The sequence below is a fragment of the Macrobrachium nipponense genome, chromosome 18 (genome assembly GCF_015104395.2).
Source record: "Macrobrachium nipponense isolate FS-2020 chromosome 18, ASM1510439v2, whole genome shotgun sequence".
Lineage (NCBI taxonomy): Eukaryota > Metazoa > Arthropoda > Malacostraca > Decapoda > Palaemonidae > Macrobrachium > Macrobrachium nipponense.
Genome location: NC_087211.1, coordinates 81,071,182 through 81,096,873, shown reverse-complemented (window position 1 = coordinate 81,096,873; position 25,692 = coordinate 81,071,182). Strand labels below are relative to the sequence as shown.

General features: G+C 35.3%; 1 protein-coding gene across 2 annotated transcripts; it reads right to left on the bottom strand.

Moving 5' to 3' along the window:
- Positions 1 to 510: 510 nt before the first annotated feature.
- On the bottom strand, positions 511 to 25,392 carry LOC135197256 (ankyrin repeat, SAM and basic leucine zipper domain-containing protein 1-like). Of its 2 annotated transcripts, none has more exons than XM_064224353.1 (11): positions 24,918 to 25,392; positions 21,673 to 21,733; positions 17,450 to 17,585; positions 16,899 to 17,072; positions 16,379 to 16,501; positions 14,752 to 14,971; positions 7,443 to 7,584; positions 7,090 to 7,287; positions 6,062 to 6,225; positions 5,306 to 5,531; positions 511 to 4,520 (listed from the first exon to the last, which is right to left on the bottom strand). In XM_064224353.1, exons 1-11 carry the CDS (start codon positions 25,052 to 25,054, stop codon positions 4,317 to 4,319), a joined length of 1,785 nt encoding a protein of 594 aa, XP_064080423.1. In that variant the 5' UTR covers positions 25,055 to 25,392; the 3' UTR covers positions 511 to 4,316. The 2 variants fall into 2 exon arrangements, with proteins under 2 accessions (XP_064080423.1, XP_064080424.1); XM_064224354.1 differs by lacking the exons at positions 21,673 to 21,733; positions 24,918 to 25,392 and adding exons at positions 18,718 to 19,068; positions 20,536 to 20,568.
- Positions 25,393 to 25,692: the final 300 nt, after the last annotated feature.

Genomic DNA, 25,692 nt, shown 5'->3' with positions numbered 1-25,692 from the left:
AGTTTTGTGTACGATACCTGAAAGAGAAATTTTATTGTAAAGAAAGGTTTTTCAGCTCTTGCGAGGATTTCACAGTCATTCAACTTCATGTCTTGTGAATGACATGCTTCATAATTTGTTGAGAAATCTCTCGTCAAAAAATTAAGAGATGATGAACTGCCAAGAGATTTAGGATTTAAGGACTGACCACAGATTATGTATTAAGATTTTGGTATGCCTTGGGCAGACCTGTATATGGTACTAAAGGCTCTTTGCTGCTTCCATTTGGTCCCAGCCGTAGCTTTCTGCTGAAAGGTAACGTACATATCTCTGGAATATGCTGGAGTAATCGTCACCTAATCCATACAGACCAAGAACAGCTGAAGTTGTGGCTTCCAAGCCAGTAATTTTACTACCTTCCCTTTTAACAAATGAATGCCCTCCAAACATGACTCTTCACACTTTCTGTGACCACCATCTTGCTGCTGAGAATTGGTAAATGCCTTTTTAAGGGGTCAATTCAAAGCAATATAGAAAAAAATATTTTAATGAGAGCTAACAGCCAAAAAAATAAATTGCAGGAAATTATCTTCATAACAATTAATATAAAATTTTATGCCATATATCTTAAAAAATATGTATTACAGAAACTAAGGAACCTATGGTTTGCTAAGGCCATAAAGCAGAATGATATGCAAAAATGCTTGGTAATTTCCATTCAGTAACCTGTCTTGCTGTACATCAAACCTACTACAATTTTGGACAGCCAAACTGGATGAATTTTCTCAAGGAATAAGTTTTTAAATTGATATATTCTCTACCATACGGATATAAACCGGGTTGTGCTTATACCGTGTCACCGAATTTCTAAATTCCACCATCTTCCTTAAATAAAACACTTGCAAAATGAATTCTGCCAGTTTCCCAACAGCAGGATTTTTATCTTATGTACAGTTTCTCCAATGCTTCAAGAGAAGAAAGAAATAATTATAAGTTGAAGATTCCCTCACCTAGTCATACACTTCACAGTATTATTCAGAAAGGCTTGTAAATCTCAGTGACTAGTTTTGAAGCCTGAATTCCATTTGTACCCATAAATATCCTAAACAAACAACTACATTTTTTGTGTGATATTTGGCAACAGTATATGAGATATCTCAGAGCTATAGTTACGAAAGTAAAACCCAACAACATGCAAGTGAGAATAGAGCTACAAATGATAGTACACTACAGTATGTTACCACTAAGTATTTATGGGACATAATCCTATTTCTTTAAATGATAAATACTGTCCACAATTTTTCTATGGTTGCATATTCCTTAAAGCAGACGAGAGTATACCTTGATTCAGCTACTTTGAATTTGATAAAAAGATTATACAAAATATGTCCTTTTTTACCAGTATTTTACCGAAGGTTGGCCTCATGACTGGCGACAAGTGATAACATTCAGAAAAAACTAGAATGCGGCAAAAAGAAACTTCTTGGCTAAGCTTAACATAATTGTTTCTGATATGATAAATCATAGATTGACAGACCACCAGCACTGATTTGATTAAAACTTTACATCAAGATATTTGAAACAATTACCAAGGACAATTTATATGAGACGTACAGTTTTCAGCAACTTTCAACTGGAAATATAGTAGAGCCTAAGAAACCTTAATATGTAGCTGAATGTTTTCTTACAATGATATGACCTAACCCAAAACTTTAAAACTTTAAAACTTTCTCACTAATGTTTCTTTTGAAACAGCACAGACAGAACTTTCATCTATATAATGCTATGTCATACATGCTTAAATTAGTATATCTTCTCCCATTTTTCCAAATTGACTCCAAAAATTTGTCACCTTGCATACATGAGCATGAGGACTACTTCAATAGGGGCATGGTTCTGATTATTTTCTGATCGCAGGTAAAACAGGTTTTATTTATTTTGTAGTTAATTATGCATTCCTTGTTGTGGGTTATGGTTTGGATTAATTGTACAATTCTGCATCCTCGCACTATACACTTGAGTTAAGGACTAATATCCAGTGAGTATTAGAGCAGAAGAAACAACATGCAAAGCACTACAATCAACAAACACGCACTTGTCACTACATCCAATATGTGAACAATGATATGTCTGATCACTTTACCCTATATACCATACAACAAATCCTATTTGGCATGGCTATAACAGACTTAATCACTACAATGAATATACAAGAAGGCTACCATATCCCTGAGACTAATTTCATATACAGGTACTGATCCATTTGCCTCTACATCAACACTACAAACAGGATCACTAATGTAAATGAAGCCCAATAACCTTAGAACAGTCCACTGACTTTTCCAACTCGTAAAACAAAGGTAACTGCTAGCAATGCTAGCTTGGGTCTGATTCCATCTGGATTGCCTCAATAAGATAAAGGTCATGTGAGTTTGTAAGGTGTTTTTACGTTGCACGGAACCAGTGGTTATTCAGCAACGGGACCAACGGCTTTACGTGACTTCCGAACCACGTAGAGTGTGAACTTCTATCACCAGAAATACACATCTCTCACTCCTCAATGGAATGGCCAAGAATCGAACCCGCGACCACCGAGGTGGAACGCTAATACCATACCAATCACGCCACCTAGGTGCTTAAGGTCATGTGAGTAAAGGCAATACAGCACTGAAAAAATGTGCACCTTGTGTGGACTGTGCTAAACTTCATTTTGGACAACACCATACTGGCTGCACTTCTACTAAAAGGCAATTTCACAGTAAGTTCTAACAAAAAAAACGTAAGCTATGCATGCCTATGGAAGCTAATGAAGCTATCTGTATGTTTATGTAGTATGATATGAAGTTTCTTCAAACTCTGCTCCAAGTAACCAATACCGATAGAAAAATTGAAATCGACCTATTTGTGCTTCCGGGGTAGCACCAAAATGAACATGCCTGACTTCAATTTGTATCAATGTAAAAATGGCTATATTTGTGGTAAGATGCTACGACATTATGAAAATATTACTCTTAACAAACGTGGCCCTCTACAATCCTAACCATTCTCGTCTCTCAAAAATTACATTTGTTCTGGCCAAACCACCCTCAGGTTTGCAACACTACATCATCTAATGTTAATAAGTTGTTTGCAATCATACATTCATAAATAATAATGTAACAACAACAATGCCTTATAGCTTACACTAATTTAAGTTATAAAACTGAAATTCAAAATATCACAAGAGTAAATCTAGAATACTACATGTGAACTATTAAGTTTTCTAAAACTTGGCTTGTACAGCTTACAATTATGTATTCTTGTAATTTGAATATCTGAACCATTTCCTTTAGTAGTAAAGGAATTTCAGACTTAATTATATCTATAATAAACATAGTCAGTGCATACATAATTACAAAATAATTTGAATATGACCATTACAGCACTGTCCAGTATTACTATAAACAAAATCTCAGAACTAGAACCTTGCTGAAAGGAAATTCTTTGAAAGCTACACAGACATGAAATCATTGCTACACCCTCTAGATGCACATCATCGAAATCAACTAATATGTCATCAACCTTTTTATTATTGTACATAAACCTTTTCATAATATACCACACCATCAAAGATAACCATATGCCTTTTCTCTTGTAAATACAATTGTAGAATTAGGCTGTTTATATTTCCACATTACCGTAACAACCCTTCATCCAAAAAGGTATGATTAACCACATGAAAAATTACACATGACAGCAAACTGGACTAGTCAAAAGAATTATTGCTAAAGGTTAGAAAAACTTGAAAAACTCCTGAGAGTAAAATAATTTTGGTTTACTCTAAGGAGTTGTATGACTCGAGTTTAAACTTGAGCAGACAAACTAGAATTCCACTTTGAGTTCACTACAAATACAAAAAAAATAGTACTTTCTTCTTTAACCACTACATAAATCAATGAAGCATTAACTGTTATTATTATTATTACTACTACGTATATCACAGGCTGACTAGATAAGGACTAAATATTTTATCAAATTTAAGTGACTACTACATGGGGATACAAATAAAGCATAGGACAATATAAAAATGGAAGTAAGAATTTCAGTGAGTACAGCGTGATGACTATCACTAACCTGAATTTACAGAATGACTATCAGCTATTTCTACTTTTGATTTATTCACTGGCCATACCCAAGATAAACTATTAGCTATTGATTTTGATAATGCAGACTGCTACTTCTAGGACAATATATATAACAATGTTATAGATCAAACTGATTACTAAAATACCCTAGTTCTATTTGACTAAAGTACTGGACTGATTAAATAATTTCTTATTTACAGTGGACTGGGCATTTTAAACATCGAGAGTGACTATGTCGTCAGGCATAATTGTAATATTAAATACTTTGGCAAATATCCTCGGTCTTGAATACCATAAAACAGTAGCAACTGCAGTGGTTGCTATTAAAGAAGCCAATATACGTCTTTGCCAAACTCTCCCGTTGTCTGTGCAATCAACTATGAGATCCGCAGGACTGTATTCAGCATTTCCTGACACCTGGAGGAAATGTTCTTGATTAATTATTATGACTACCATGTTTATACAAAGTCTGAAAGAGAATTAATTGAATTATAAGAACATATGAGATCATTTATAACACTTTCTGAGTGAATGGGACATGAATAACTTAATATCAAAATTGAAAGAATAAATGCCTTAAATATTTATGATGCAATAATTCTATTTCTATTACTGAAAAGAGTGTATCTCTGTAGGCTGGCAAAACTGCTGTTGATTTTAGGAATGCCATTTTTACCACAAAATGGTGAATGCTTATATGTGGTAATGTTTTGCTATTGCATGGATTGTTTATCTTGAATATTCTTGTATAAAAAGGAAGAATTAATAAGTAAGGAAAGAGATAGAAACAAGAAAGAAAATAGGGGCAAAAACTTGCAAAAAACATTTATGAAACCTCTACGAAGGCAAAAATGTGTATGTGAACTATTTCAGAATATTACAGAACATGAAACTGAGCAAGAAATTATAAGAAACAGGGTGGTAAATAAAAAAAATATGCCGTGATTGAATTAAGGCTAATTATGCTTAACAAGTTTCATACACCAAAAGCAATGAACATATGTAAAGGTTGACTTATTTTAAACTGTAATAATAAATATTTTACTTGTGGATTTTTTAGATGCATCTGAGCAGGAATAAACAACCTTCCCTTTCTCCATTTACTCAACACTGACAGTTTCCATCCAATCATAAGCCACTAAAACCTCTGCAGTGTATGGATTCAACTTAAAAGAACAATTAAAATGAAAAAATATACATACTTTGTCAAGATAATTTTTGAAGAATTTCAGCTCCTCGAATAACCCTTGCGTATATTTCAAAGAGTCTCCGCAATTGGATGCCAAAGATGACACACAATGAACCTCCTGGCCCAGCTGAAGCAGACGTGGGTTGGCTTGTATCTGGTCCCGTAAATATCCAACCGATGCATGCATGTACCTTATGTGCTTGTTGATGTTGCCTATCATTGCCACTGCTTCTGGAACACTGCAATAGAAGCTGAATTAGAACACTATAGTGAAGTAGCACAGATAAATATTTTACTAAAGGGCATCAATAAGTTACAATTGAAACTGTAACTGGAAAAGTAACAACAAAAAATTATGATAGAAGTTAAGTAAGAACTGTTATGGGACTTAGAAGTTTTAGAGGAAAGCAAGTGTGCAATCTTGCTACAATCATTTACGTACTTCATGAAGTTAAATATGAAATAAATTCCCTTGATGTTTAGCTATTCCATCTTCCCTTGATTTTCTAGGCCTTTTGACCTTTCTAAAGGACTTTTTCATGCTTCTGTATATTGTAATTATATACATTATTGTAGAATACAATCAAACCAAAATGTTTTGTTACAATAATATTTCTGATAATCATTCCCATCACAAGTCCAACTCACTTGTTATCATATTTATTATTGCTCTCATTTATTTTTGTAAGAGAATTACCATCATCATCATCCTTTCATAAAACTGTTCAACTACTTACATGTAAACAAACTAGAAAATTCTTGAACTTACGTAATCATTGTACTCTGAGTTAAATCAGGTAGACTAGATGTTTGCCAATCTTTTTTGTGGATTTCCTTGATAGCATGGAGGATCTTCTTGCGTACTCCAACAGCATCAATATTCATATTTTCTAAGTCTTTCTCAGTAAAACGAAGAAATGATTCAAAGGACACCTGAAAGAGAAGTACCAGTGATAAAGCAGGAATTGGAAAGTAGTCAAATTTAAGTACTGCATCTTATGAATTAGGAAGGAATAAAAATAGCGTAATATGACTAGATATCCCAGTAAACAGGTGCTAGAAACTTCAGAATTCAGGTTATTAAAATGCACTACACAATACTCAAAATAAAATACATATATAATTAAACCCTACTTTAACATGTCCTGTTACAGCAACTAATACTGCAACAACTAAGGATCTAGGCATTACATTCCAGAAGCTACTTTTTGAGATTCTAGTAGCCAGCAGCAAGGAACTTAAAACTCATATAAGAAATAATCACTACAGAGAAAACTTGAGCATACGCAAGTAATCAACTTCATTACTGTAAATTTCATATTAACAAACAGTAGTTTAATCCATGGCTTACAAGTGACAGTTCAAGCTATGCTGTATTATAGTGTGCTCTCGACGGCTTCTTGAAAAGAATACAGAACTTTGTGAACACAGTTAAAGACCAGTAATTATAAAATGAATATAAAACAAAAAAGAAGATTATACCATCAATATCAAAGAAAGTGACATTTTTCAAAATGTTACAGCAGATATATAAAATACTGGAAACCAAATGTAATCACTAACATCCATGATAAAAAAAAAATTGAACAACTTTTGCCAACCCTATCACCAAATATCAGTGGTTACTAAGTGCGCAATACATGAGATCACCAAACACAAATGACGGTACCAAAAGCCTCTACATGGTCTAGCAGTCACTGATTTGAGTACGTACATAAATGGTCTGTACTTGTTTAAAATAATCAAACCTTTCATAAACTACATAACTAACTAAAGCATACTGTGCATTATCAATACCTTGTGTTCATGAAACAAAGGAATCAAATCTTTCAGTTCTAGACCACACAGAACCATCTCCAATTCTCCGTATATTATTGCATCCTTGCTTCCATTTGGTGACTTTGGCAACGTGGCATCAGGCAAAGCATCCAAGATGGAAAGGCTGTCTTTAGCATCATTTCCTTTGTCAATAACACGATCAAGGATGTCTGCAATCTGAAATAAACAAAATGGTGGAAGGATTTTTAGCCAACATCACAGAAGGCAAATGACTCGTATTAGATGTAAAAGGTACATCTACTCATGTACAAAGTATATCATGCATGAAACTGAGAAAGAGAAAATTAAAAAGCTCCATTACTTTGCCCTACCTCAGGATATCCTGCTGCAAGAGCAATATCTGATGCCCGCTGCCCATGGTTATTCATTTTTACTGGGTCAGCCGAATGTTGCAAAAGAATTCTAACAACTTTTCCATGACCTTTTGTAGCTGCCCAACATAGTGCAGTCCACCTGTGTGAGGAAAAATGTTAAGGTGATTCTTTGACACCTTACAATAAAAGGTGTAGTACCGCTAGTAAAGGTAATGTCCCTCTACCAAAGAAGCCAGACACCCTATAAACAAGGCATATCATAAAGTATTGATTCATTGGCCAAAAATCATGGACCATCCTAAACCACAAGATCCAACTACACAAAGAGTACCATGTATACACATTACATAAAAACTACATATACAAAACGACAATTTTCTATAATTATGAGTGTATTATTATTATTAATAGGGGTTAGTTTTTCCAGACCTCTGAGTCTCAAGTAGACTCTTCTCGGGCTGGTTCTCAGGGATCAATCCTGAGGAAAAAAAAAAAAAAAAAAAAAAATTAGACTTTATTTTGAGAAACCCGTCTTATTTAAAAAATTTATGATTTTATTAATTAAGAAAAATCCCTGCTTTCCGCAAGAATATTTTTTCATTTCCGAACTCCGCAGATAAATAGATCTTTCCTGGGTCCAATTTGGGCACTCAACAAGCAAATGCTGTACTGTCATGGGTGTTTGACATCTGTTACATTTCACTGGGTCAGCATGTGGTGTTGACATCAAGTGACCATGTGAGAATCTTGTGTGTCCTATACGTAGCCTTGCTAGATCACCTCTTTTGCTCTTTTCCTCCTGTGAGGATGTTCTCCATGCATAGACTTTCAGTTTTTATATTTTTGAGTTTATTTTGTTAGTTAGGTTTGTTGGCACCGAGGCCCATTCTTCTTTCCAATCCTGGTAAATTAATGTTTTAACTGATTTTACCCAGTCTGACACTGGGGCATATGAAATTGTTGGAGGGATAGTGCAGGCTAATTTGGCAGCAGAGTCTGCATATTCATTTCCTTTTATTCCCACGTGTGCTGGGATCCAACATATTTCCATTGATATTCCCGATTGGAGGAGTTGATGAATTTTTATTTGAATTTCCTGTACTATTTGGTTTCCTGGTTTATACTGTCTTATTGCATCTATAGCGCTACGTGAGTCACTGAAAATAACAGAGACACTTGCTTTTTGCCTCAGATATCATATCTAGAGCCATCTGTATGGCTGTGACTTCAGCAGTAAATACTGATGATATTGAAGGTAGGCTTTTTTTACTTAACATATTTTTCGAAAATGCAGATGCTCCTACTCCAACATTATTTTTGGAGCCGTCTGTATATATCATAAATTTGTCGCCTTTTCTTCTCTAATGTGCTCCAAAGCATGTTGGCGGTACATTTCCGTACTTGTCATTTGTTTTTTGAGTAGGTAAGACAGGGAGGTACATATCTTTACTCTATTTAAAATCCATGGTGGTGGCAATTCCATTGGTGGGTGAAAAATTGGATTCATACTTATGTATGTTCATTATGTATCTAGCTCTTTTTGGGAAAGAGCTAGTACTATTAACTGCTGTTACTTGATTACAGTTTTGGAAGCAGTAAGTTGCAGGAGACGATCCCCCGCTTGCATTGAAAGACCTCTTTGATGTTATTAAATTACGGTGATGTTTTAAGGGCAAAACACCTGCCTCCACCAAAAGTGAGTTTGTTGGGGACGATCGGAAAGCTCCTGTGCACAATCGCACGCCTTCATGGTGCACTGCATCAAGAGATTTTAATGCAGATTCTGAGGCGGATGAATATATTGGACAGCAGTAATCTATTATGATAAAGACTGTTGCCTTTATATATCATTAATAAAATGTCTCGCTTTGCTCCCCAATTAGTGTGTGATAACTTTTTTAATATGGCAAGGGCTTTGATTGCCCTTCGGCTTTAATGTATTTGATGTGCTCTTTCCAATTTAAATGTTGATCAAATATTACTCCTAGATACTTGATTTTTGTACAAAATTGTATTTCAGTGCTATAAAGATGCAGTTTGATTGTTTGGTTCTTCATCCACCTTTTGTCTTTGTAGAAGACGATTGCTTTTGTTTTATCAGTTGAAAATTTAAATCCACTGAATTTGCCCAACTACATATATTTGAAATGGCAGTACTGAGAACTCTCTGAGCATGTCTCAAATTACTACTCATATAGTAAATGACAAAGTCATCAACATATAAAAACTGTTTTTTTTTACACCACTTGGTAAATTTATAGTAATGTCATTGATTGCTAAAGCAAACAATGTACAGCTCAAGACACTACCTTGAGGGATTCCTTCTTCCAGTTTGATAGGTTACTGAGTAGGAATTTTCTACTCTTACTTGAAAAGTTTCTGTTTGTTAAGAAGTTCTTAATAAATATTGGTAAGTGGCCTCTTAGTCCCTTGGAGTGGAGTTTTTGCATGATGTTATGTTTCCATGCTTGTATCGTATGCTTTTTCTATATCAAAAAATATAGCTACTGTTAATTTCTTTTGTTCAAAGCCTTTTTTGATATGATTTTCTAAATGTGTTAAGGGATCTAGGGTTGATCTGCCAGCTATTGAACCAGATTGTGTTGGTGTTAAAATGGATTCTTTGGTTATTACATACGTTAATCGTGCATTAACCATTTTTTCTAAGATTTTGCATAGGCAACTTGTTAGAGATATCGGTCTATAATTGGATGGATTACTTGCATCCTTTCCTGGTTTGTTTATTGGAATAATTATGGCATGTTTTCCATTTATCAGGAAAGACCACGTTTTAGCCAGATACTATTGTAAAATTTTAATAAATATGATTTAGCTATAGGAGCTAATTTTTCTATCATTTCAAATGATATTTTATCATATCCTGGGTGCAGAGGGATGTCAACAAAGAGTTGAATTTGGCATTATCTAGTTCATACCATGTTAAAAAATTAATAGTTATATTCCAGGTCTTCAAGAGTTTCAAAATTGAGTATTATATTTTCTTTTTGTTTTTCTGATACTTTGAAAAATGTGTATCTAGGCTGGAGTAAGCACTGATGTTTTCAAAAATGTTTCCCAATTATGTTTGATATTTCATAAGTATCATGGTATATTTTTCCATTTAAATGTATTGCACTTCTTGGAGGTCTATATGTTTTCCATTGATTTTCCTTATCTTTTGCCAGACATCCCTTGTGGATGTGTTTGAAGATATGTTTGAGACATATTCCTCCATGATGCGATTTTTTTCAGCTATTACCGTTTTTCTAAATTTGCTGTATATTTGTTATATAGTGGTTTAATGTGGTTAATTGTTATGTTTGTTATAACTATTTTGTTTAATATGTTTATACTATAGGGCATTTTGTTGAGTGATTTAAGGCGAGTTTTGAGTCTGTTTAGAGTGCGACTCAATATATGTTTTATTTACTTAATGTTGTTAATGTTGGATTCCACCATGGGACAGGGATGTGGAATGTGTTTTTGGTTTTGGAATACTTTTATCTGCAGCATTTATTATGAAGTTTGAGAAGGATTCACATGTAGTATTGTGATCTTCATTATGTGGGAATGGTGGTATGTTTCGTGTGTATAGGAAATATTTATCCCAGTTAGCTTTTTGGATATTATATCTTGTAGGTGGCAATATTTTGACATTACTTAAGTAGTTCAGAACTATTGGGAAATGGTCAACTTTGGTTGGTTTTATGGAATCGTCCCCTTCTAGGAACGTTTTTTCCCCCATTCAAATTTCTGCCGCTACATCATTTGAACATATTGAAATGTCAATTGAAGAAAAGGTTAGGTGTGTATTTGAAAAATATGTTGGAACTTCACTTTCATTGAGACTATACAGGTTGTGTTTCATTATAGTATTCTCTATGTTGATTCCGGATGTGTCAGTGGGGTTATTAATATCCCATAATGGATTATGTGCATTAAATCTCCTACTATAAGTAGTGGTTCTTGTATACTTTTGCTAATAAGTTCAGAAAAAATCACTGAAATTTGCATTGAAATTTGGTTGGTTATATAAATTACAAATAGTAATTTTACTTTTACAGGCATATTACAGTTTAATTGATGTTATTTGATATTGCATAGATGGTATATCAACAGGTTCATATGTAATGCTATTATGAACGTATATGGCTGTGCCTAATTTTCCACCGTCAGTTGGGGTGAATAACAGGCAATTTTATAGTGTTGGATATTTGTAGGGTTACTTCCTATATGTTGTAGACATATGCACATTGGGTTGTGGTCTCGTATGATTCTTTGTAATTCACCCAGACGTAGTCGGGTTAAGAGACCATTTATATTCCATGAATGATTTTATATTCCATTATTGGGAGGAATTGGTGTTAAATTCTGTAAATTGATTGCTGATTTTACTTTATCTCGTAGTTTATATGCATTTGAATTTATTTGTGGTTTTTTAATCATTGTATTTGTATGTTGGTTATTAGATTCTGCAGTTGTTTGTTTTTCATAGTTGAATATTAATAAGTCTATTTTTGATTTTATAATTTCCCTTTTTGTATTTTAAGGATTCAGAACATAATTCGTTCTCATGTTGGTGTGTTAAAGGGCACCTCCTTAATTTGGTAAAATTGTCAATACAATTTCATACTGTGTCCTCTGTCTTGGTAGTTAGTTGGTTATATGTACTTACAAAGCATTCATTACAACCACAAGACGAAGCATGTTTGGTAATGTTAATTATTGGTTCAGAAGTTTTTGGTCTAGCTTTAGAAATTTCTGGTTTTGTAATCTATTGTTCCTTTTCTGTAGTGATAAGGACTGTTGGTTTGAGGGGTTATTTGTTTTGTTGTTCGTTAATGGGATATTTCGGTCTTGTGGATGGTTGGTGGTGATAGTTATATTTTGGTTTGTTTAATGGTATGATTTTCATTAGTATTATTTGATGGAAATTGTAAAGAGTGATCTTTACTGTCCAGATGTTGGCTGTTTGATTGAGATTGAGGGTAATTGTGTATTTCCACTTGTGATGAGGTTAGTTTAATATCTTTTTTAAAATGTTCTCCTGGTGTAGTTGGGAGTCTCTCTGGATTGATTGTAATTTTCAATATTTACTTTTTCCCAGGTTAGGTGGGGTTCTTTCTAGAATTCTTTTCTTTTTGCCAGTTTCGATTATCATCATATTTAATTTTCTTCTTCTATTGGAAGTTCTTTCCATGGATAACTGAATCATCTATGTTAGTGGTGGTATTGGTTGTTGTAATATCACTTTATTTTGGGTTTCAGTATTATTGGTATGAAATCCAGTTTCCATGTTTATACTATCTTGTTTGTCATTGTGCTGTTTGATGTCTTGAAATTTTTAGTCACATTTGAAAAGGTGGTTTTGGTTTTGATGGATTGTTAACGCCTCTTACTTTTAGCTCAAGTCTGGCTTCCATGACTGGACATTCCTGTCCTATTTATTAACAACTGAAGTTCTGTGTTATATTGGTAAAATGAACACTCCTTCGATTTTGCGTGATGGGCTAGTCCACAATTAATACATTTTGATTGATTACAGTTCCAATTAGTGGTATGGTCATCTGATGCACAGACTGCACATATAGCTTTATTACGGCATCTTTTGTATGTGTGTCCATACCTTGAGCACTGTGTACATTTGTAATGGTTTAGGAACAAAAGGACGAACTTCTCTATTTTGTCCAAGAATTTTTATTTTAAATAAATGGTAATGTCTTGGCCTGTAAATTTTATTTTGGCAATGTTGATATTTTTACTTTTATCTTTCTTACTTGAAATAGAGTATATTTCTAAATCGTGGGATATTGTTATATCTCAATTTAGGGAGTCTAGCAATAGTTGTTTTGAAGGAAGCTCCCTGCTCGCTATTGGGTAGGATGACTGTACCCTGTACATAATTCAATGTTTCGTGGCTTGTAATTATTACCTTTATATTATTTATTTCTGTTATACTTAAAAAGGCAGTGGACTGCTTTTTATTGGTTACTTGGATAAGCCATTCATTGCCTTGATGTGTCTGCATTCCATGTCTTGTGTTGGAGGATATGTTAAGTAATTTGGTTTCTAGCATGCGCTGCTGAGATTTTGTTGTCAGCTTTGAGGACTAGAAATCTTGACCAATTATCTGGTCCAAAGAGGTCATCAAAATGTACCAATGTGGGATTAAGTCAGGTAATTTTTGTTTCTCTTTGGTCCTTGTTTATGTATGTTGCTTGTCTATTATGATTTTTATATTTTTCTGTATTGCTGGGAGGATTATTTGTCTCTAATTCAGAATTATTGTTCATCATATAGGTTCCATTGTTACGATATTGGAGTTTACCAATTTATTTTTGTTTGTTTCTTTTTTATTAATGCACTCTATTTGGTTTTCTGGCTCTGCTGCTTTACTTGGAACAGGGTGTTCCTTTGTATCTTTTATAGTACTTTCACTTACTTGTGGCAGTACCTAGGAAATTCGGGAGAGTGACGTGCCAATGGTCATCAACTGTGCCGTAGTTTTTCCATCATGGGGCCCAGGGGAACTCAAGTCATTTATTTCACAGTTCATAAATTTTGAGTTTTTACAAAAAAAAAAAAAAAAAAAAAAAAAAAAAAAAAAAAAAAAATTAATTAATTAATTAATTAATTCTTGAAAAGATATCATTGGCCCTTCGCGAAGTTAAATCTTCTGCCAAAGGCACAAGTGAGAAAGGACTCCCAAATGTCCGCATCCCTACCCTACCCCAAAAGGGGATGGCATAACATGATTAGTATGGCCCAAGTGTAAGCAGAACCCGCTTGCTAGGACTAAGAGTATTATGTTAATACAATTATCCCCATCCTAATCACATTATGGGCAAACTGGATAGAATGCCGAGAGTTCTATTCCTAGAACCAGGCCCCCCCTGGAATCCGTGGTCCAGCTCCACAGAATAGTTCCGCCTGAAAAAACAGGTCCGAACAATTGTCGGGTAGATGATGGCTCTACCACAGTTCTCACTATTTAGCTTCGGATTTAACTCCACGTTAAGCCATGATATGTTTTCTCATTTATTTGCTTTCAAAAATTTTGGCAAAAAATGGAAAAGTCCACATAAGTTTACTCAAAAATATATAATGTCATATGGGACTCTTGGGTTCGAACCTGGGAAGAGATTCCTGAGGTTCGAGAGCCCCCTCACCACGTCAAGGTGGTCCCAAAATGAGGGGGAATTATGAGTGTAACACAGACAAAGATTTAAATGGACATGAATCTCTAATCACGTTGCCCCAAAAGGAAAAGAAAGAATCGTGCAGCAGAATTACTTCTATCACTCACCCTTTATTGTCCTGCTTGTTGACATCAGCTTTAGCTTCGATTAATCTCTGAACGATGGTGGCGCGGCCTTCCTTGCTTGCAAACATCAACGCTGTCATCCTGTGTCGTTCAGCAGTATTCACCAGTGCTCCGTAGCTGAGCAGGAGCTCTACACACTCCAACAAGTCAGTTTCACTTTCCCGACTTGAAGCACACGCAGCCATGAGAGCGGTGAACAGCTCTTGGGAAAGTATGAAACGGGTATCAGTAACATCAGTACAAAAAAACAAATTTGAGTAAAGAGTTGCATGGTGCAATAACGAGCGATCAACTTGATAAGCAATAAGAAACTAACATGAATTAAAGGAAACATATCATTAATAGATAATACGTACTAAAATGAATATTCATTCATTTAAATGAATTACCATTAGTTCAATAAAGTAAAAGCAATGAAAGGTTGCATTATGGTATAGTTTATTATTATTGTAAGACCACTGCATATTCAACTAGAACTTAATAGAAGGAACTTCATTTGTATCCTGGACAGTATTTTCTGAGAGAGAGAGAGAGAGAGAGAGAGAGAGAGAGAGAGAGAGAGAGACGAGGAGAGAGAGAGAGAGAAGATAGAGAGAGAGATGAAACTATTTAAACTTTACTAAGAGCCTTGGGTTTTTAAAAGTTAAAACTGCAATGAAGCATTATTGGCAAGACAATCACATAAGTCATCACTACAGTTGTATGTTCATTAAAACTTAGGTCTTCAGTTGTATGTTCCTTTTAATAAGAGTAATTTCTTCTGAAATTTTAAGGCTATGTAGGTAAGTTTAGCACATCACACTTTAAAAACAAAAGATAAAAACACTCCATGAATATTAGTAACATGTCTTACATCAGCCATGAAAATTCTACAGACAAGTGTTTACAAACAAATTAAATTAGCTAAGTAATGAGGTCACTGGAGCCAAAATAAGAAAAATTACACTAAACCTGTTACTAATTGTGTTGACGGCAGTCTAACAAGTCCAGGCTAAAAAGGTAGAGCGTTGTGAGAAACCCTGTGACTTACCATTCAACAAGCAGTAAAAATGGCACGGGCCAGAATCTAAGATGGCCTCCTCTTGACATAAAACAAGAGAAGCTGCCAGATACATTCCACTGTGACATTTAACAGTGTATTATCAGACCTGGGGCCATCAAATGTCTCCAATAAAATGCCAAAGTATGTTTTGAACGTCAGGAGACTGAAGTCAGGAACACAAAAGCAGTATGAATACACAGATAGTACAGTACTTTAAAATAATAAAGACAGCAACTTAGCATGCACTTGCTACACATTATATGTAAACATCTGTTGTCTACATAAACATCTGTTGCTTACATAACCACAAACAAAGTAAAACAAATCAACAAGAGTGAGAGGTGGAGGTCTCGTAACTAAGCCAATTGGAACACATCCAAGACTTAACTTGACATTGATAAGTTTTGCAGACTCCTTATGAGTTCTACAGACTTTGATTTTACAACAAGAATAATCACTTTCATGCAAAATATATTTCTTAATCATTATGCATATACCACTACAATCCAACCTTTCCTTAAGCATAGCCTTGGCCTGAACCAAAAATATCAATGCAAGATCATCTACCTTTGTGAAGATTTGGGTCAGCATTCTGTTGCAAGAGATACTGCACAATGTGAGGCTTTGCGCATGAGCATGCATACATCAGGCAGGTCCACCCACTTTTTAAAATCTGATCCACAGCAATTCCTTCAAAAATAAATAATGTAAAATAAATACATATCTGCACAAAAAAATAAGTACAATACCTGCTTCTAAGATATAATTCATAGCAATGTCTTCAACAATAAAACAGTAAATTAACAACTGAAAATGATCAATTAAAACTTATACTATCATGACAAAGACTGTAATTCAACAGTAACCATGTACTGTATATGTACAGTATCTATAACTGTGTTACAACTGCTTTATTTTCTAGTTAGTATCTAGTTCAACATCAAACACCTTTCTATAGAATAGTTACAGGGCATTTTAAAAGGTTCTTTGCATACATAACTCAACTTAGAAAATTACTTCAACAATATCAATATTAAAAAAATGTATACTTTCCAGTAAGCTGAGGATAATCAGTTCCATAACCTACCTTGCTGTACTAAGGACTTAATAACAGGCAAGTTTCCCTGCATTCCTGCCATTCGAAATTCATCGAGGGGTTGAGAATAACCTTCGTGCATTCGTCGTTGTCGCCATGACCCAGTAAGAGAGGGTGCCGGACTACGGCTCTTACGGGAACCCCATGAGGGCGTAGGGCTCGATGCTGTATTCGTGACAAAGACGTCAGACTTTTTTTTTGTCTTTCTTAACATTTAAAATAAAAACCTAACCAAAGAATTAAATTAAATTAGGTCTTCATAAGCAACACGTACGATGATTAAACAATATGTACTGTAATTAAACTACAAAAATATTAACTTTGACTTTCCTCACTTTTAAAATAAACTATCCAAAGATACAGAATAAGCAATATGTACAGTATTAAACTACACATACTGTAATTAACATTACTGTAATTAAACTAAAAAACATTCCAACGGGTTCAACTGTATATAAATAAGGTACACCACCAAACATCCAATTTTTTAGGCTGATTATTACAAAATCTAAATACTGCGTAGTACTGTGCAAAGGTCTAACCTTTCAAGTATCCGTTGCTATAACCAGGATTAAGTGTGTTCGAGTACCCATTCACATAAGCATCTGGTCTGTCTCCGAATTCATTAAGGCTGCTTCCACTGGATTGCATACTGGTTTGCATAATGGATCCAAGACTCTGTTGAAATAATTCAGAACTAATACTTGCTGTAATTCTGAATCAGTAGAAAAACTATTTCAAAATTTAAAACTTACTAAAAGTAACCATAAGCTCCTTTCCACTAACATAGTTCCACTCTTAATTCAAAATGCTAAGGAAATGCCTGGTACAATTGGTATTGGTATTCAACTCCCAACTACACCAAACATATCAGGACTATTCCTGACATATATTGCAAACAAGGGATTTTACTACAGTATTAGTCACAATTTCAAAAACCTGTTTTCCTTAAAAAGTAACTGATATGAGGCTTTGTAAAATCTCTCTTCACAGGGAAACAAAATCACTGTATGGTAATACTTAATTCTTTTTGGTAACTCAAACTACATACTGTATAATTTTAAAGACACTGAGAACCAGTGACTGCAGTAACAAAAGAGAAACATCGAATGAGTAAAAATGCATTAACAATCACTAGTCCTGGCTCTTCATTCTTCAAGCTGTAACTATACACAAATAGCTGTTTTATGCATAATAAATTCAATTAAAGTATACTCCTTTACTATACAAAAGATGGTAAAATGAAAATCTATCACTTTCTTTTCACATGAGCTTGGTAATGTTTCTTTAAACTCATCACAAGCACTGTACATTTTTGTTAAAAATGATGCAGCCCTGAAATCCTTAGAATAGGCTTTAACCATTCATATGCTCATTTTTTGTTGATGCCTAATCCCACTTGATCTCAAAATCCACCCATCTTATACAAATACCTTAATAACTTAGGTGTGGTCTTGGTAATTTAATGAAATCCCTACTGATGTGTATCCATAGGCATATTTTACAATCATTAATTCAAATTCTCTTCATGTGCCTCAAGTTAGTGGCTTCCACAAAATAAAAACAAAAACACCTAAAAATCTATGATGTCTGCTAAAATAAAATTAGTCAAATAAAAAAGGGTAAAAAGCAATAAAGATATGAGTTACACTGACAGAGCTATTCGATAAACTCAAGTGATCAAATTCTAAATCTTTATAATAAAATAAATTCCTCAAGATGTTGAACAAGCAAGCAACTCTATGATAAAAAAGCAATTCTAGAAACCACCTGTAAAACCATCATGGCTATTTATATCAGATATACTCACCACATCTAATGAATCATAGTCAGAAGTGGAGTTATGCATATTTTCGTATATTTCGGTAAAGTCCATTTTCGTCAAAAATTGTTTGTGTAGTTTTAGTTTCACTAAGTGTCTTTACTTATCGAAAATAATGTGAACCTTTAGTGCCTTAAAGGTTCTCGTTTCTAAAATAACAAATTTGATTCACAAATTTTATCATAGGCTGTAACACTTGTCCATGATACATAAACATAGCAACAATGAAAACAATTTCAACTCAAATAAAAACGCACTGTCAATTTCATTTGCAGTTCTGAATAATTCAACTTAGTCAGAGGCTAAATGGTACTGTTGATGACAATTCCTTATTATCACCTGTAAATAAGGTAAAAAAAAAATGTGAAAATAGGAAATGCACAAATAAAAATGCAACCAAAAGTGAGATCAAAGAAAAATTAGATGGGAAGATGAGAAAAATTTTGACAGGTCAGCAAAAAGAAATGAAAGTAATATCCAATGACAACTTGAGCATAGTAAGTACGGCAATCAAACAGCCAGATCACCAAAACGTAGAACAAAGAGAAATGGAAAACATGAAAAAATAAGCAAAATGAAAAGAAGGATCATGATGTATGAAGATCTAAAGTATAATAAGGAAGATGAAAACTATTCAACGACAAAGAAGCTAAGAACACTGACGTATATTACAGAAAGAAGAAATAGAAAAAGCAACCATCTATCACTATTATCAAGAAGTTTATCCAGACCTCTGAGTTATAATATTTAACTTTCAAGAGGCAGGCCCAATTGGTATCTTCAGTAATAAAATTTAAATTTCATTTAATAACTTACAAAAAACAACAATGAAAGATGACACAACCCTTGAAAAATAACCTTAATACATAGAGGAAAATGATGAAACCTGAATGTAAATATTTAGAGAACAAATAGAATCACAATGCAAAATTGTGAAAAGTGAAATCTGATTATAGCACAATTGAGTAAATGTGTTCTAGAGACTGTTTTTAGGTACAGCATCACCCTTGAATAACTAACAAGACATAAACTGAAATCTCATCTATAAACCAACATTACTATTTAATATGTTACAATGTTAACATACAGCCTGCCTATATAAGACACAATACCCTATCAGAGAAGAACATACATTGGTGCACGTACATATAGTATTTTTAATCAAAATTGAACACCTATGTTTCAATCCACACATCTGACAGACTAAGCCAGCTACTAATAAAAGGCGACTGAAATGAAGCAAAATATGTAGTCTAATTTCAGGTTATTTAATTTGGAGGTTGATTCCAAATAAGCCATCATGAAGCACAAGAATTCTTCCAGCAATAATCCACGAAAAACATAGTAAAACTCGAGAAGGTATGTTTGCAATTTCGAATTTGGAAATACAACAGCACAAGTAAAACTGTAGTTCTCATTATTATGCCACTGATGGAAACCAAATATCATAAATTACCTAAAAAATTCTTTGAATAGCACTGACTGAATCATGACTCTTCTTCAAAAAAATTTTTCTAAAGAAAACTGTCATCTTCACAAACAGAAACCTATTGGCAATGATCACATTCTTAGAACAACAAAAAAAAGATTCAATTCTGTTTCACTAAGTTTACAGCCTTTAAAAAGTGCCAGTGATCACATTCTTACAAAAGAGGATTCAGTTCAATTTCAGTAAGTTCAGAGCTTTTTAAATGTCCCTATCATCACATTCTTAGAAAAACAAGATTCAATTCAATTTCTATAACTTCAGAGCATTTTGAAGTTCTTTCACTGTTCATCAAACAAAACAGCAAAGTTATACTGGACCAATTATCAAATGACCCAATCACCACACACACTAGATCCTGACTGACCCAGGGTAGTGTTCTGTGCCAAAGAATGGCAATAAGTTGGCATAACAGCATCCACCCTTGGGAGGTGTATGTGAGGGGTGGGATGGGGGGCACCAGTGGGTGAGTGAGAGATGATATGTGACATCTCTAATCTCTGGGGCCTGAGAGTATGCCTTCACCTTATAACTGTATTATTAATTATGAGGGTAGCACACTGCTTTGGGATTAGCCAGAGGGCATGACCTTTCATAAAGCAAGATTTCAAACAGTTGAAAACATTGAGAACGGAGACAGGAAGGCTTAGGAATTAATAAAAGCCATTGTGCTGTACTAAACTAAAATACAGTAAATACATACGATCAAAATTTGTAACTTGCTAATAAAGAGCAATAAATATAAGTGGAAATAAAAATATAAAAAGATCATCAATAAATAAATGATTAAAAAAGTGCCTGAGTGTGCTCTTACTCAAACACACTCAAACCACAGATGTAATACTATAGTCTCTAAAAACCTGTTAGAATCAATGAGAATACAAATAAAAGAAAATACAGTAATATTAAGTATAGGTTCGCATACCCTTGACCCACTGAGTACATGATGTTAGGAAGAGATTTAACAAAGAAACTAAAGATTGGAGAAACAAATCCACAGCTTTGTATGGGTATGTGTATTGAAAAATAAATTTCTGCAATTGAAAAGATTCCCGAAAGCTTTCTGCAGAGATATCTTTTGAAGTATATGTACCAATACATAACTGAAGTTTGCTTCTCCAATTCAAGACTCACGCTACTAAGAGTATTTTTAATATAACAAACTAAAGATTACCAGTAATCTTTCCTAATATCCTTAACCTTTCCTTGGTTAATCCCAGCCAGCATCAATCAAGAAAAAACCTCAAATGCAATAATCTTTGCACTAAAATGGTTTTAAAAGATCTTAATCTTAATAACTCTTAAAAAACAAGTCTTCATAGTGATTGTTTTTCTTGTTGTACAAAAGACCTTACACGGCTTTCATTACCTTCTGTCGTAGCCTATGACAACACTACATTACTTGTAATTTTACATTCTTTAACTAGTTTTCTCTATAAAGTAGAGCACCAACTGACCTGTGTGGCAGAATCACTGTTGAACATTCCAGAATCAGTGGGATTTGAAGACTCGTCTCGCCTGGAATGAAAATAAAAACACCACAATTAATACAGTAATACATACTTGTATGAGTACTAATACTATTTAATAGTAGCATAATTTAAATCATAAGTAAACAGAACATCTTTATTCTTTCTAATAGTAGTCTTTAGATTTCTAATAATTCAACTCTGACATGCAACTCATGTCATCAAGTTTGAAATACTGAGGTAATGATAATTTAGAATAACTGCAAGATTACAAAAATCAATCTAAAATATTGGTGCTAGGGTAAAAAACCGCATGGTACAGGGGTGGACCATGTACAATTAATGCGTACAACCCCAAGAAAAGTACATTTTATAACACGTCCTGACACTGGAGTAGAGGTCTTTAGCTCCGTTTCTCACCAACAACAAGTCGCGTCTGATGCCCATCTCCAATGTCAGGCACGTTATAATGTACTTTTTTGGGGGTTGTACACATTGATCGTACATGGTCCACCCCTGTACCATGAGGTTTTTTACCCTACTGGACCTGACAGACAAAAGGCAAAGATTGTCAGAATTAGTAGCCATCTAGGTCTATCTAAGTGTCATGATTTAAAATGTTGATGAGGAAAGAAACTAATGAGATAAATGAACATATAGGAAAACATTTTAGTATCTGTATGCCTGGGTCTATGTCCAGAAATAGGTATAGGCTACCACGAAAAATTAAAGGCACAACACTTAAAGGAGTAAAATGGAAAATTACTTGGAAAATAAATAAACTGAATACATGTCACACTGACTCTAATTAATAGTACATAACCCAATTAACGGGTAGATTACAGTTCAGTTGACCGGACCGTGTAACACCATTTTGCCCGGTCCGTAATCCCTCCGCCAAGGTAAGTAGTTCTCGCAGATGACCCGCAGCCTACCAAACCCGACCCCAGCCGACCAAACCAGAACCCAACCCACAGGACCGAACCCGAACATGCATCAACATGAAAGCCGATTCTCTTCGATATTTTTAATCTTGCCCAACTAATCTTTAGGACCTCCAATTTAATTTACAGTATTCTATATTTTCACCCATGCCCAACTGAACTGTAAGAGCTCCATTTTTTTCCCTTCGTTATTCTATTTTTTTTTCCCATGCTTGCCCAACTAATTTGCAGGAGTTCCATTTTTTTTTCATTATTCGATATTTTGACTCTTGCCCACGATAGTTTTACCCGTGCCAACATAATCTGTAGGAGATACATTTTTTTTCCCCATTATTCGATATTTCTTTCCTTGCCCAACTCATCTGTATGACCTACATTTTTTTACATTCTTCGATACATATTTTCCAGGTACTAGTTATCCGCTAGGATAACTAGTACCTGGAACGGACCATGCCCGACCTTCCTCGACCCTTCAGTCTGTTCCTGCTTCTCAGCCAGTTCAGTGCTTCGTCATAACTACCATGTCTTCTTCTGCCGAGAATTTGTCGTGTTCCGCACACGTGGCGTTCGCTGCCGCCGTTCCCGTCACGCTGGAAGACATATACATTTTGTGTCAAGACGAACGATCCCTAGTTAGTTATTTAATGAAAACAAATTCCCTTGTTCAGTCATCTCGGAAAACAAACCGTCCCGCCAAGAAAGAAAAAAAAAATCCTCTACCCAGAAGATTTGAACGACTCGGATTTCTCTTATTAAGTTCTATATTTCTGGACGACTAGCAACATCTCCAAGGTAAGGTTATCAATGTAAATGCACGTTATTCTAATTATTTTGCCAAAATTAAGCACGCCATTGTTATTTCCGCTTTGCTGAAGTCAGGCACGCTCAACACATCCGAACATTCACGTTCGCTAGAAGTCCACGTGTTCGAACGCAGTCCATGTGTTCGAGCAAACAACGTGGCCTTGACTTTAACCAATGTATTCTCGGAAATATTCATTTTGTTTAGTTATCAGTAAGGATATACGGGTGCCAGCCATATTTATGGACAAGTTATATTGGTTAGATATTTATAATTGTTAACTTACTACCACAGGGGGTCCGGGGGGGCGAAGCCCCCCGGCCAGGTAAGGACATGCAGACTTAGTTTGGTTAGGTCGGTTCCTTTGGTTAGGTAGCAATCACTGTTAATATACTATAACTGGGGGGGTCCAGTGGGGCGAACGCCCCCCGGCCAGGTAAGGACGTGGAGAACTAACTATTGGTTAGGTTGGTTCCTTTGGTTAGGTAGCAATCACTTAATATACTATATGGGGGGTCGCCCCCCGCCAGGTAAGGGCACGCGGCCTAAGTTTGGTTAGGTTGGTTCGTTTGGTTACGATCACCGGAGCTCCTACAGTTTAGTTGGAACAGGAGCTCCTACAGTTTTAGTTGGAACAGGAGCTCCTACAGTTAGTTGGAATGGAGCTCATACAGTTTAGTTGGCCACTGGTTTTTTTTGCTAGGGTTTCGTGGTTTTTAGTGTTCATTGCCGTCGTTTGGTTAGCCTAACACAACGGGGGATGGGACCTCCTACATTTTTGTTGTTACGTGAGCTCCTACAGTTTACTTGGCAACGGGTTTCGTCTGCTAGGGTTTTGTTGTTTTTCGTGTTCATTGTCGTCATCTGGGTTTCCCCCCACCCAAAAACCCCGGTTTCCCAATGGCTCCCCCCTTACCGTTTTCATTTACTCGCATGTACTCCCCCACCCAAAAACCCCGGTTCCCAAAAGGGTCCCCCATTATCGTTTTTTTTAAAACTGAGGTTTTTTCGGGGTTTTTTCTCGGGGTTTGTTTTTTTTAAAAAACCGGGGCCCGCCAAAACAAAGCGTCCGCCATTTTGTTTGTATTGCTCCGCCGATTCCATAGCAGACGAAACCCGTGGTCAACTGAACTGTAAGCGCTCCCAATTAACTAAAACGCAAACCTTGAAAACACACACATAAAAAACTCGACACAGGCCTAGGCCTTCAACGTACTACATTATAAAAATAGATTAGGATATTGACAACATGCAAGAAGGTTTAACTAGGAAACTTTTACACAAAAATGACTAATCCTACATGTGGCCTGTCACCTCAAACAAATACTAGGTGCCTTTAGTAATAAAGGCACAAATACGGAGGTAGGGAGATGGATTTGCTCATCCTAGCTGTTAAGCCAGAGGCTTGACATCACTACTACTATCGTTATTTCTTGGGTCTGATTTGATTTAATTACATTTAAAAACCGGATGATTAAACCACTTACTTCGAAATAGGCGTCATGTCAATCAACTCCTCGCGGGGTCTCTTGGGCCTCGTATACCGCTCGGGTCCCCAGACACTACTCTCCAGCTCGAACTCGTCCTCTTCGGAGGAATCGCTCATCCCAGCAGGTGCAAACATGGCCCACTGCTGGTGAAAACTCGTTGTCGCGAGACGGCACGGACACGGAATTCAACGGCAACTGGCAAAAGTCAACTTTAAAATGGTTTCCGGGCCAAAAGTCGACGTCTATTCCTGGGCCAATGTTTACATTCGTGACGTCACGGATGGGGGTTGTCACCGTTGTTGTCTGTGTGTGGCGCTGATCTCATTGTCTTTGGTAGATCTAACCAGCCTCTACTTTAGTTTTCGAGGCTATCACTCGTGGTAAAAGTACAATTTAAAATAGTTTCCAAGAAAAAAGCCAAAATTTGACATCTATTTCCCCGGACTTATGTTTACATTCGTGACGTCACGGTTCTGCTTCCACAAACACAGTTCCGGGCACACTGTTCGTGCTAATTCATTGCACCAGATGACACTGCATTTCCTTGCTCTTTTAGTATTTGAATAGCCTTTAGCTAAAGATTTCAGCAAACTATTTCCTTTAACCCTTGAACATTGCCCGTTTCTGCAATAAATACTCCAAAAAGTTCAGGTTACTCAACTTATTTTTACCCGACATTGGTTGTGTCTGGATGTGGTACTGATGTCATTGTTTGTCTTTGGTAGATCTAACCAATCTTTACTTAGTTTCAAAGCTATTATTTGCGGTTGCC

Bases quoted from the DNA above. Each gene is read 5' to 3' on its own strand.
- LOC135197256 (XM_064224353.1), bottom strand. From the start codon at position 25,054: ATGTTTGCACCTGCTGGGATGAGCGATTCCTCCGAAGAGGACGAGTTC. The intron at 17,586-21,672 runs GTCAGTTGGTGC...TTATTTCAACAG, and splicing joins ACAGTGATTCTGCCACACAG to AGTCTTGGATCCATTATGCA. The intron at 7,585-14,751 runs GTGAGTGATAGA...TTCCTCACACAG, and splicing joins AACAAGCAGGACAATAAAGG to GTGGACTGCACTATGTTGGG.